At 35.4% G+C, this 13,910-nt stretch overlaps 1 gene segment (V, D, J or C); it reads right to left on the bottom strand.

The window, feature by feature from the left end:
• The window catches only part of LOC128647297 (immunoglobulin kappa variable 4-1-like), a 105,391-nt gene extending 96,632 nt beyond the window's left edge, over positions 1-8,759 (bottom strand). The window contains 2 exon segments of the V gene segment in view: positions 8,243-8,590; positions 8,680-8,759. Of these exon segments, the coding sequence occupies positions 8,243-8,590; positions 8,680-8,725 (394 nt within the window).
• Between the last annotated feature and the right edge of the window lie 5,151 nt (positions 8,760-13,910).

Raw genomic sequence — 13,910 nt, 5'->3', positions numbered from 1 at the left:
ATATTCCTATTTAAATCTAAATACTTACCTATAAAATAAACCCTAAGATAGCTACAATATAATTAATAATTACATTGTAGCTATGTTAGGGTTTAATATTTATTTTACAGTTAAATTGTTAATTATTTTAACTAGGTATAATAGATATTAAATAGTTATTAACTATTTAATATCTACCTAGTTAAAATTATTACCCAATTACCTGTAAAAAAAAATCCTAACCTAAGTTACAAATACACCTACACTAACAATAAATTAAATAAACTACAAACATCTATCTAAAAATACAATTAAATTAACTAAACTAAATTACAAAAAAAAAACCCCACTAAATTACAAAAAATAAAAAAAAGATTACAAGCTTTTTAAGCTAATTACACCTATTCTAAGCCCCCTAATAAAATAATAAACCCCCAAAATAAAAAAAATTCCCTGCCCTATTCTAAATTAATCAAATTTCAAAGCTCTTTACCTTACCAGCCCTTAAAAGGGCCTTTTGTGGGGCATGCCCCAAAGAATTCAGCTCTTTTGCATACAAATACAAATCCCCCCCCCATTACAACCCACCACCCACATACCCCTATTCTAAAACCACCCAAACCCCCTTAAAAAAGCCTAACACTACCCCCCTGAAGATCTCCCTACCTTGTCTTCACCACACCGGGCCGAACTCCTGATCCGATCCGGGCGATGTCTTCCTCCAAGCGGCAAAGAAGAATTCTTCCTCCGGCGATGTCTTCCTCCAAGCGGCAAAGAAGAATTCTTCCTCCGGCGATGTCTTCCTCCAAGCGGCAAAGAAGAATTCTTCCTCCGGCGACGTCTTCCTCCAAGCGGCAGCAAAGTCTTCATTCTTCCGGCGGAATCTTCATCTTCTTTCTTCGGTCCGCCGCCCGCGGAGCATCCATCCCGGCCGACTGCTGTACTACGAATGAGGTACCTTTAAATTACGTCATCCAAGATGGCGTCCGCCGAATTCCGATTTGGCTGATAGATTCTATCAGCCAATCGGAAATTAAGTTAGAAAAATCTGATTGGCTGATTGAATCAGCCAATCAGATTCAAGTTCAATCCGATTGGCTGATCCAATCAGCCAATCAGATTGAGCTTCGCATTCTATTGGCTGTTCCGATCAGCCAATAGAATTGCGAGCTCAATCTGATTGGCTGTTCGGATCAGCCAATCGGATTGAACTTGAATCTGATTGGCTGATTCAATCAGCCAATCAATTTTTCTAACTTATTCCGATTGGGCTGATAGAATCCTATCAGCCAATCGGAATTCGGCGGACGCCATCTTGGATGACGTCATTTAAAGGTACCTCATTCGTAGTACAGCAGTCGGCCGGGATGGATGCTCCGCGGCGCAGAGCGAAGAAAGAAATTGAAGATGCCGCCGGAAGAATGAAGACTTTGCTTGCCGCTTGGAGGAAGACGCGCCGGAGGAAGAATTCTTCTTTGCCGGCTTGGGAGGAAGACATCGCCCGGATCGGATCAGGAGTTCGGCCCGGTGTGGTGAAGACAAGGTAGGGAGATCTTCAGGGGGTAGTGTTAGGCTTTTTTAAGGGGGTTTGGGGTGGTTTTAGAATAGGGGTATGTGGGGTGTGGGTTGAATGGGGGGGGGATTTGTATTTGTATGCAAAAGAGCAGAATTCTATGGGGCATCCCCCACAAAAGGTCCTTTTAAGGGCTGGTAAGGTAAAGAGCTTTGAAATTTGTTTAATTTAGAATAGGGCATGGAATTTTTTTTATTTTGGGGGTTAAGTATTTTATTAGGGTGCTTAGAATAGGTGTAATTAGCTTAAAAATCTTGTAATCTTTTTTTTATTTTTTGTAATTTAGTGTTTGTTTGTTTTTGTAATTTAGTTTAGTTAATTTAATTGTATTTTTAGATTGTAGTTTATTAAATTTATTGATAGTGTAGGTGTATTTGTAACTTAGGTTAGGATTTATTTTACAGGTAATTGGGTAATTATTTTAACTAGGTAGATATGAAATAGTTAATAACTATTTAATATCTATTATACCTAGTTAAAATAATTAACAATTTAACTGTAAAATAAATATTAACCCTAACATAGCTACAATGTAATTATTAATTATATTGTAGCTATCTTAGGGTTTATTTTATAGGTAAGTATTTAGATTTAAATAGGAATATTTTAGTTTATAAATGAATTAGATTAATTTAATATAAATTTAGTTAGGGGTGTTAGGGTTAGATAGAGTTAATATAGTTAATATAAATACTATAGTAACTATATTAACTATATTAACCCTAATATAATTAGGGTTAATATAGTTAATATATATAATGTAATACCGATATTAACTATAATATACTTAGGGTTAATAATAGATAATATAGCACTGGCGGCGGGGTAGGAGGGATTAAATTAGGGGTTAATCATTTTAATAGAGATGGCGGCGGTGTAAGGGGCTTACATTAGGGGTTAATAATATTAATATAGCTGCGGCGTATAGGGGGGATTAGATTAGGGGGTTTAATAATTTTTATATAGGGTGGCGGCGGTGTAAGGGGTCAGATTAGGGGATAGATAAGGGTAGATGGCGGCCGGTTTTAGGGGCTCACAGTAGGGGGTTAGTTTATGTAGATGGCGGCGGGGTCCGGAGCGGCGGAGGTTTAGGGGGTAAATAACTTTATTAGGGTTTTCGGGGGGGGGGGATCGCGGTTGACAGGTAGATAGACATTGCGCATGCGTTAGGTGTTAGGTTTATTTTAGCAGATCGCGGTTGACAGGGAGATAGACATTGCGCATGCGTTAGGTGTTAGGGGTTTATTTTAGCAGATCGCGGTTGACAGGGAGATAGACATTGCGCATGCGTTAAGTGTTAGGTTTATTTTAGCAGATCGCGGTTGACAGGGAGATAGACATTGCGCATGCGTTAGGTGTTAGGTTTATCTTAGAAGATCGCGGTTGACAGGGAGATAGACATTGCGCATGCGTTAGGTGTTAGGTTTATTTTAGCAGCCAGTTTAGGAAGTTACGGGTCTCCAATAGTCAGCGTAAGGCTTCTTACGGCTGCTTTTTGTGGCGAGGTGAAAATGGAGTAAGTTTTCTCAATTTTCGCTACGTAAGTCCTTACGCTGCATATTGGATACCAAACTGCGCGGGTTTGGTATACCTGCCTATAGCCCAAAAAACTACGGGCGACGGCAGAAATATACGCGCGTAACTTCTAGGTTACACCGTATATGTGATACCAAACCCGCGCAAATATTGGCGTCGCCGGCTTTTGCGGGCGACGATTTTTATCGGATCGACCCCGTGAAGAGAGGAATTTCAGGAGGGGCAAGCTGCTCTGGCTGGTAAAAGAAAAAAAGGTAGAGTTTTTAATCAAAAACGCTGCTTTGTATACTTTGATGAACGAAAGACTCACTGTTTTTAATAGTATTTTTAAAAAACAGGCTTTCATTCACCAAAGTTTACTTCACTTTAACTACAGCTCTTCGAATGTGGAAGAGGATTTTTGTGCAATCACAATTATTCAAGACTTGTAACATCAGGGCAATGAACATTATGTGCAGTAAAAAGGCCATATCACATGCAGGAAAGACATATGCGCGACTTGTAATCTAGCCCATAGAGAGGATTATGCAAACTGCAACACACTCAAGAACTTTTGGCACCTGGGAGTAGAAGAAGGAAATAGTAAATTTTGGTGAGGTAAATTACAGAAGATGATAAGTACAATTACTATAAAATATACAGCACATCCTCTATACTTAGTTAAATATTTTGTGTAATAAATACCTTTTAGTTACATGTTTACTTTTAGTACAACATACAGAGCAAAACCTAGGTCTTAATCAAAGTTATATAGAGGGCCTACTTATCAAGCCTATGCTGCATTCGAATGGTCACCAATATGCTCGCGCTGACATCAGCCTGACTCTAGCCTAACATCGCGGCCGCGGACCTGAAGTACGCTCTCCATATTATATAAAAAGCTGTCAAAAAGCCATGCACCAAGTACGGGGCGATGAGCAGTGGACAGTTGTTAACTAACAGGTCATTCGATCTCGCTGCTATTATTCGGCTTTTTCACAGCATTATTTATACCCTGTCACTAAACACTACTTGCCACTATACTAAACTGTTTAAACCCCTATCCTGCCACTCCCAGAGCCATCCGCAACTCTAATAAAGGTATTAACCCCTATTCCCGCCACTCCTTGATCCCGTTGCAACTAAATAAAGTTATTAACCCCTATACTGCTCTCCCCGACACCGCCGCAACTTAACTAAATGTATTAACCCCTAATCCCCCCGCTTCCCGCAGCCCACCGCAACTCTAATAAATGTATTAACCCCTATTCTGCCACTCCCGGACCCTGACGCAACTAAATAAATGTATTAACCCCTAAACCTCTGGCCTCCCACATCACTACCTCTTACTAAACCTATTAACCCATAAACCGCCAGTCTCCCACATCGCCATAAACTAAATTAACCTATTAACCCCTAAACCTAACAACCCCTTAACTTTACATTAAATATTAACTCATCCCTATCTTATAATAAATTAAAACTTACCTTTAGATTTAAATTAAACTATATTAAACTACGCAATAATCTACTGTTATACTAAAATTACATTAAACTAAATTAAACTAATAATTAATCTACCCTAACTATTAGACTAAAATTACATTAAACTATATTAAACTAACAATTAATCTACCCGAACTGTTATACTAAAATTACATTAAACTACAATTTAAATTAAATATATTATATATTTAAAAACCTAACCCTACTCAAATAATTTAAATCTACTATTAAAAATTACAAAGTTACAAAAAACTAACAACTGAGTTACAAAAAATAACAAACACTAAGGTTGGAAATAAAAATAAACACTGTTACATAAAACAAAAAATAAATGATCAAAATATTTAAACTAATTACACCAAATCTAAGAGCCCTATGAAAATAAAGCTAGCGCTGCGGAATCTGTTTAGCTCTGGCGGAATCTGTTGTAGCGCTGCGGAATCAGTTTAGCGCTGCGGAATCTGTTGCGCTCTAACAAATAACCGATAATAATAATAATAATAAAAAAAAGCCCCACAGAATTAAAAAAAACCCTAGCCTACAATAAACTAACCAATGGCCCGTAAAAGGGCCTTTTGTGGTGCATTGCCCCAAAGGAAATCAGCTCTTTTACCTGTTAAAAAAATACAAATACCCCCTAAAAGTAAACCCACTACCCACACAACCAACCCCCCAAATAAAAACCTAATCTAAAAAACCTAAGCTCCCCATTGCCTGAAAAGGGCATTTGTATGGGCATTGCCCTTAAAAGGGCATTTAGCTATTTTTTCTAAAGCCACAACCCTAGATATAAAATTAAAATCCACCCAATAAACCACTTAAAAAAAACTATTTAATAACTATTTAATAACTATTGTACCTAGTTTAAAGAATAATACAAAGTTGCCTGTAAAATAAAAAATAAATCATAAGCTAGCTACAAATGTACTATTAGTTATATTGTAGCTATCTTATGGTTTATTTTATATGTAAGTATTTAGTTTTAAATAGGAATAATTTATTTAATTGTAGTTATTTATTTAGATTTATTTAGAATAATAGTTAGACTTAGGTTTATGGGTTTAATAACTTTATTATGGTGGCGGCGACATTGGCGGGCGGCAGATTAGAGGTTAATAAATTGAATATAGTTGTGGCGACATTAGGGGGGGGCAGATTAGTGGGTTAATAACTATAATCTAGGTGTCGGCGATGTTGGGGACAGCAGAGTTAGGGGTTTATAAGTATATATGAAGGTGCGGCAATGTCCAGAGCAGCAGATTAGGGGTTAAAAGTATAATACAGGTGGCGACGATGTCGGGGGCAGCAGATTAGGGGTTAATAAGTGTAAGATTAGGGGTGTTTAGACTCGGGGTTCATGTTAGGGTGTTAGGTGCCGACATATTTTTTCTTTCCCCATAGGAAACAATGGGGCTGCGTTAGGAGCTGAACGCTGATTTTTTTGCAGGTGTTAGTTTTTTTTTCAGCCAGCTGAGCCCCATTGTTTCCTATGGGGAAATCGTGCACAAGCACGTTTTGCCAGTTTACCGCTACCGTAAGCAGCGCTGGTATTGAGGTGAGATGTGGAGCTAAATTTTGCTCAACGCTCACTTTTCTGAGGCTAACGCCAGCTTAAAGAAAACTCGTAATACCAGTGTTGTTTAAAGGGAGCGGTAAGAAAAAATGGAGCGTTAGTACCGCACAGCCTTACCGACAAAACTCGTAATCTAGCCGTTGTTTTTTTAGATTAGTTTTTTATTTGGGGGGTTGGTTGTGTGGGTGGTAAGTTTACTGTTGGGGGGGTATTTGTAATTTTTTTTTACAGGTAAAAGAGCTGATTTCTTGGGGGCACTGCCCCGCAAAAGGCCCTTTTAAGGGCCATTGGTAGTTTATTGTAGGCTAGGGTTTTTTTATTTGGGGGGACTTTTTTATTTTCATATGGCTCTTAGATTAGGTGTAAATAGTTTAAATATTTGATAATTTATTTTTTGTTTTTTGTAACTTAGTGTTTGTTATTTGGTGTAACTTAGTGTTTGTTTATTTTGTTTAACTAAGTTGTTATTTTTTGTATCTTTGTTATTTTTAATATTAGATTAAAATTAATTGAGTAGGGGTTAGGTTTTTAAACTATATAATATATTTTATTTAATTTGTAGTTTAATGTATTGTAGTATAACAGTTTGGGTAGATTAATTATTAGTTTAATATAGTTTAATGTAATTTTAGTATAATAGTTAGGGTAGATTAATTTTAGTTTAATATAGTTTAATGTAATTTTAGTCTAATAGGGTGGATTAGAATATTAGTTTAATATAGTTTAATGTAATCTTAGTCTAGATAGTTAGGGTAGATTAATTGTTAGTTTAATATAGTTTAATATAAATTTAGTCTAATAGTTAGGGTAGATTAATTATTAGTTTAATTAAGTTTTAATGTAATTTTAGTATAACAGTAGATTATTTGTAGTTTAATATAGTTTAATTTAAATCTAAAGGTAAGTTTTAATTTATTATAAAATAGGGATGAGTTAATATTTAATGTAAAGTTAAGGGGTTGTTAGGTTTAGGGTTTAATAGGTTAATTTAGTTTATGGCGATGTGGGGGGCTTGCAGTTTAGGGGTTTATAGGTTTAGTAAGTGGTAGTGATGTGGGAGGCCAGGGGTTTAGGGGTTAATAACTTTATTTAGTTGCGGTGGGCTCCAGGAGCAGCAGGATAGGGGTTAATACTTTTATGTAGGTGGCGGCGGTGGCGGGGCGGCAGATTAGGGGTTAATAAGTAAAATGCAGGTGGCGGCGATGTCGGGCGGCAGATTAGGGGTGATTAAACTCGGGGGGTTATGTTAGGGTGTTAGGTGTAAACATAACTTTTATTCTCCTATAGGAATCAATGGGATATCGTGCAGCAGCGAACATAAGCTTTTGCTGCTTTCAGACTCCTATTGATTCCTATGGCATCCGCCACCTCCAGGGTGGCGGATTGAAAAACAGGTACGCTGGGCCGGAATAGTGGCGAGCGTACCTGGTAGATATTTAATAACTAGCAAAAGTAGTCAGATAGTGCCGAATTCGCATTCAGAACATCTGTAATGACGTAAGCATCGATCTGTGTCGGACTGAGACCGGCGGATTGTATGTTACGTCACAAATTTCAACTTTTGCCGGTCTGTAGGCTTTGATAAATGAGGCGAATCAAGCTCTCCACAATTACGCTGTGGAATTCCAGCGTATTTGCAGTTGAGGGCTTAATAAATAGGCCTCATAATGTAGAAGCTGATAGGAAGTGGTTTCCTATGTAAATAAAATTTGTTATCAAAATTAGCTATTCTGTTTGTGACATTTTGTGAAGCAACATCAGAGGAGCAAACATTTTTGTTCTTTTACTTTGTTGTTTGTTTTATGATGCACTGAAGTTTTAATATGGAGATTTGGTTCCTTGATTTGGCAAAATTGTTGGATTATCACATTTAAATTGAATATGTCTTCAAAATTCCCTAAAGAATAATGCTGACTATAACTATTCAGAGGGGAAAAAAACCCACATCAAATCTTAAATTAGTTTTTTCTAAAATATTTACTAAATATAAAACTGTTTCTCCCTTGTCACATACATTGCACAAGATTTAAATATTGCTCTAAAGATATTTTGATTCTCTGTATGAGGATAAGGGAAGTAATCAGAATAGTAAATACAGATTTTGTTCTGCTGTTTATCACTGTGGTATCCTACACTGTACCATTTAGCACAGTAATATAAAGAAGTGTCTGTTGCTTCTGCCTTTGTTATAATTAGCTGATATTCTGTTCCAGCGCTGTTTATGGAACTTGTATATTGTGCTGATGACATTCCAGGACCATATTTAGGGGCTGTGAAAGAGTGGTGATTATACAGTATAAGCTGAGGAACTTCTGCAGGGTTTTGCTTAAAGAAATATACATAGTCTCCATCCTTAGCTCCAATCTTGCAGGTGAAAGATGCTCTTTGTCCAACATTTACAATAACATTATCAAGTACCAACACTGGGGGCTGACAATCAGCATCTAGAAAAGAGACATTGCTAAGGGTTATATAATGTACAGTGTGTGCTACATAGGTTATAAGGTTACACAATATAGAGATAAAAACTTACATGAAATGATCAGTGCAACAAACATTAGGATTCCTACAGCAATCATTTTGAAGAATATTAAACACAGGAAAATTAATGACTTTAATGTGTAGCAATGAAGCTGAGACATGAGACTGTTTAAATAACATCAAATTGCTTCTATGTCATTGTATGCAAATTAATAGACTATTAAATCGGTGAAGCAAATACCCAAGTTGCAGGTGTTATGAAGGAACATAAATATATTAACCCCAACAGGCATTTTTTTAAGTATTATATTTGAAACTCAAAAAATGGTGTTTATTATTATTACTATTATTATTACTATTATTATTATTATTATTATTATTACTATTATTATTATTATTATTATTATTATTATTATTACTATTATTATTATTATTATTATTATTATTATTATTGTGTATGCATTGACCTATTTTACAAAAACATTTTAAGAGACATTATAGTGACAAAAATTAAAGCTCTCATTTTGAAAGCATATAATTTTATTACTTTCAACCCTACAATGCTATATTTGTTTAACCTCCCCAAGTACTGCTTAAGAGCCACTAAGAACTTCTGGTCCTAAGCAGAAATTGCCAATGAGCTAATCCGCAGCACTGGTTGTGAGGTTTAAACACATAGATTTGCCAGATCAATAAGGACTTGTAATTTCTTCATTTTAATGGCCCTTTAATAAGCACAAATTCCCTTTGAGAAATATATAACCACAGCATGTAAATCTATTTACAGTTTTCTTACAAAGTATTATGGGGTTGATTGATTTTGGCTGCTAAAACGCATTTGTGACATCACCACAAATATAACACAGACGCATCAAATTCAACAGCGAAAGGCCTTTGATAAATGCTCAAAACCTACAGAACTTTCAATAACACACATCAACCACCAATCACCAAACAAGATGGCGATGCCCATGCCAGTAATGGTGACACTTCCATTTTGATGACGATTGGATAGTGCCAACTAAAAAAGATACTGAATAAATCATCATCATCATTGTTTAATGGCAAAAAACACACAAAAACATATCCAATATATTGTGTGAAATAGATATAAATATTAATACTAATTTTAAACCTGTAAATGATATTAAAATATTTGTATTAAAAATCACTTCTCAATACAACTGCTTCACACATGAACTTTGTTAACCCATTAACTTACTTTTTTGTGTGATTGACAGCCATTGTTAGCCACTAATGGTGCCATTGTGGAGAAATGGGGATCAGAGATCATGGGAGTTATCAACCTCAGCTGTGTTTAAATAGGAAATATTGTGTTCACACATTTCTTAAGAGAATTCCCTGAGGTTAGTGCTTGTGAGTGTCTGCAACGTTTTTCACACCTCATCTGGTGAATTTGTGATAATGAGGACCATAGGATCATTATACTATATGGCAATAACATCAATGAAATATGTCAAAGTGTTAGTAGATTCATCCTCAACTTCAACTAAATACAGTGCCCACAATAATATTTTCGAGACAACAAAGAATTTAATTAGAGTGAAAAGTTTGTGGTATTAAAGAAAACAAGCCCTAACTTAAAGAGAAAGTATGCTGTAAAATTGTTTTACCCTTAATGTGTTTACTTTTTACTTTTTAACCAACTGCAGAGTATAACATTTGAGACTTTGCTTTTTAAGGTTTATTTTTGTATATGAAATAGCTGAGTTTGTGTTTTGAATCCACAACCTTTTGAAATGGGATGAATTTGTAGGTAAAATCAGATCTCATTACTTTATCACATTGTGTACATATACTTGCTTCTTTAGTTTATATTTGTCCGTAAAACCAAAGACCAATAGTTGGAAAGAACAAAGGAAAATTTAAATGTTATTACCTTATCTCTTTTATACCCCACTGGGAGTGTAATTTCTTCTGTTGGCTGTGTTTACACAGCTTCTCTATAGCTTGGACCTAAGGCCCGAAACTTTCAGAATAGGTGGGGATACCACAGGCTAAATCAGCTATTTAAAATGCCAAAATAAGGTTAAAGGAAATACTTGTAAACAATTTAATACTCTCCAGCAGGTAAAGTGGATCATTGGGAAACAGTAAACTGTCCCTTTAAGATCATAAAATGTTTTTATTAGGACTGGTCTCCAGAAAACTTTTCAGGTAGACTAATAGCAGGTTCAGGTGGTTTAGATGGACCATATCACAGCCAAAAGCAGCCTGAGTAAGAGTTGATCAATTTGTGACTGCAATTGAATTAACTCTTAAAGAGACATTAAACACCTCAAGATATTAATATAAAATGTTGAATTATGTGTAGTAAAACAACTTTGTAACATACTTTCATTATTTATTTTGTTCTTCTTTCCTATAATTTGATTCTAAATATTGTGGGCTTTCTAATTCATGTTAAACATGGAAGTGCACACACAGCTATATTCTATCCAGTCATTGGTGCACACTCTAGTATGGCATTTATAACCATTCCTATGTGGCCTCAGCAGAAAAAGTAACCTAAGTTACAACATGGCGGCGCCCACTTTCCGTATGGAGCTTGTGGGCCCGTGTTTCTGGCGAGTCTTCAGACTCACCAGAAACAGCAGTTATGAAGCAGCGGTCTAAAGACCGCTGCTCCATAACCCTGTCCGCCTGCTCGGGTTGATTGATCAGGTTGATTGACACCTCCCTGCTGGCGGCTGATTGGCCGCAAGTCTGCAGGGGGTGGCGTTGCACCAGCAGCTCTTCTGAGCTGCTGGTGCAATGCTGAATACGGAGAGCGTATTGCTCTCCGCATTCAGCGAGGTCTTGCAGACCTGATCCGCACTGTCGGATCAGGTCCGCAAGACCTTTGATAAATAGGCCTCATTATCTTTACCGTTATTTTGTTCAATATTTACACAACTAAAATATTTTTAAAAATACATGTCTAAATTATTCTCAGGCTGATCTTTCATCTGAATACATAATTCAAGCAATGATTTATTTAGGGCTGGATTACAAGTGGAGCACAAAATATCGCTTTTCGCGAAACTGATATTTGTGCTTTAATGAGTAATACCAGTGCACGCTAATGTGCGCTGGTATTACAATTTGGACGCAATGCGAATGGCAGCAAATTGTAAATATATGTATATGACTATATACATATATATTTATGTGTAAATATATGTATATACACATAATAACACATACATATATATGTATATATATCAGCATTTACTAGTAATGCACAGTTCCCATAGACCACCCCTCAACCGTCGCTTTAAACCCCTTAAAACTGTCTAGTGGAGTATTTTTTTCATAAAAAAATAAAAGACCCTATATTTTAGGGGTATATCTTTGGTTAATTTTCTGAGCGCTAATTGCTACCGCGAGCTTGCGGCAGCAATAACCAGCCACTTGTAATGGCTGGTTATTTATCCTGCCACCGATAAGTTAGCGCTCCACATGTAATCTAGCCTTTAGTGTTTTTTGTCCCTTTAAGTGGAGGACCTTAATCTAACAGTAAAGGGCCAATTTATCAAAGCGTCAATCTCTGTGCATTTGCTGGCCGTCAATAGGCTCGCCAGACATTGCTACCGTGAATCTACATACAACAACCTTATTTATTAAAAACTCTGTCAAAAACACGTGCATCAAGTATAGAGCGAAGAGCATCAGACTGTTGATAAATAAGAGTCATCGATTTTGTGGATATTCTGTTTTTTCCAACTTTATTGATACCATTTCATTACTGTCCATGAACAAGCACATTTCTCTAAAGCTAATCTTTTATTTTTCATCTGTTAATGTCCAAGAAATAGCTAGATTTATACCTGAATAGACAATAATATCTAATAGATAGTTATTTTCAATGTATTTGTTATAAAAAAAAACTGATATATGATATTTTCAAATACATTTATGAATATTTGTATTTCTAGAAATCATGATATGCCTATTTCATGTTTTTTTATTTTTTTTAAATAATTAATAATGCTAGAATTTGTACATACAGTATATATTTGCACATACTTTTAAATATATATATATATATATATATATATATATATATATATATGTGTGTGTGTGTGTGTGTGTGTTTTGCAAACTATTTACATGTCCCTAAATTGCTTTTTTTTTTTTTAAACAATGTTGTCTTTCATATCTCTGTGTTTATTTATACCACTATATGTATATAGTATAAATATATTATTAGTCTGAGCAAGAATAATTGTGAATATAACATGTAATCAGGGTATCATATGTATTTATTTGCAATCAATGGATATATAAAGAGCTGGGCCAGTTTTCTCTCTGCACCTGTGTAACCCATCCTGATTGCAGTCTAGTTTTAAACCACCACCCCTACACATGTGTTATAAAATGGGCTGGCATATAACATGACATGTCTTAATGAAAATTAAATTCAAGAGAAGGAAGAAGAACACTGAAAATAGCATGACAGTAAAGAGGTGATTTTAATTTCTGCTGTATCAGATTCAGGACAGTTTAATATTAGTAAGACTATCCCTTTGAGCTATCAGTTTAAGATTATATTGAATCAAATATCATTCGATTTTTAAAATCATTGTCTAAAATATTACACTGTGTGTCCTAATGTCATCATCAATGCTTAACTTTAATACTAATTTCACATATACACACTTTCAAAGTATAATACACAATGTAACAAATGACACTTACAAGTTCTGATGAGTGATCAATGGCAATTTGATTCATTAGTGATAGTATAATATATATATTTCAATTAGAAATTGGCTGATGTCAAAAATCATGTGGTTATGCATATCCCAATCAAAAGTGGTGGAAAACTTCACTAGTTTGTGTGTTGTTTATGAGTTTGCGTCAAATTTGATGCGAAAAGTGTTGCATCAAATTTGGTGCTAAGTGGAGAGTGGGAATTATATTACATGCGTTAAACATAGTGCAAATAGATTTATCCAAAAAAGGAAGTTAGCTATATTATGTAATGTATTTATTTCATTTTTATCCCTATATCTACTAGTGCACCAAATTTGAAGCAATGATATTGTCCCCTTGCTTTGTAATGAGAGACAAAGATGTAACATAATCCATAAATACTTTTGTTATGTTATATGCTTCATTCTCTTGCAGCATCAAACATAACTTTCTGTGTTTTTAGACTCCTATAGATTTCTATGGCATTCGCTGCCTCAAGGGTGGCGGTTTGAACAATAGGTATGCTGCGGAGGAATAGACGCAAGCGTACCTGTTGAATGTTTGATAAATTGGGAAGAGGGTCAA

This window comes from Bombina bombina, chromosome 2 (assembly GCF_027579735.1).
Source record: "Bombina bombina isolate aBomBom1 chromosome 2, aBomBom1.pri, whole genome shotgun sequence".
Taxonomy (NCBI): Eukaryota; Metazoa; Chordata; class Amphibia; order Anura; family Bombinatoridae; genus Bombina; species Bombina bombina.
Note: the sequence above shows the minus strand (reverse complement) of the source record. Positions and strands in the feature narration are given on the sequence as shown.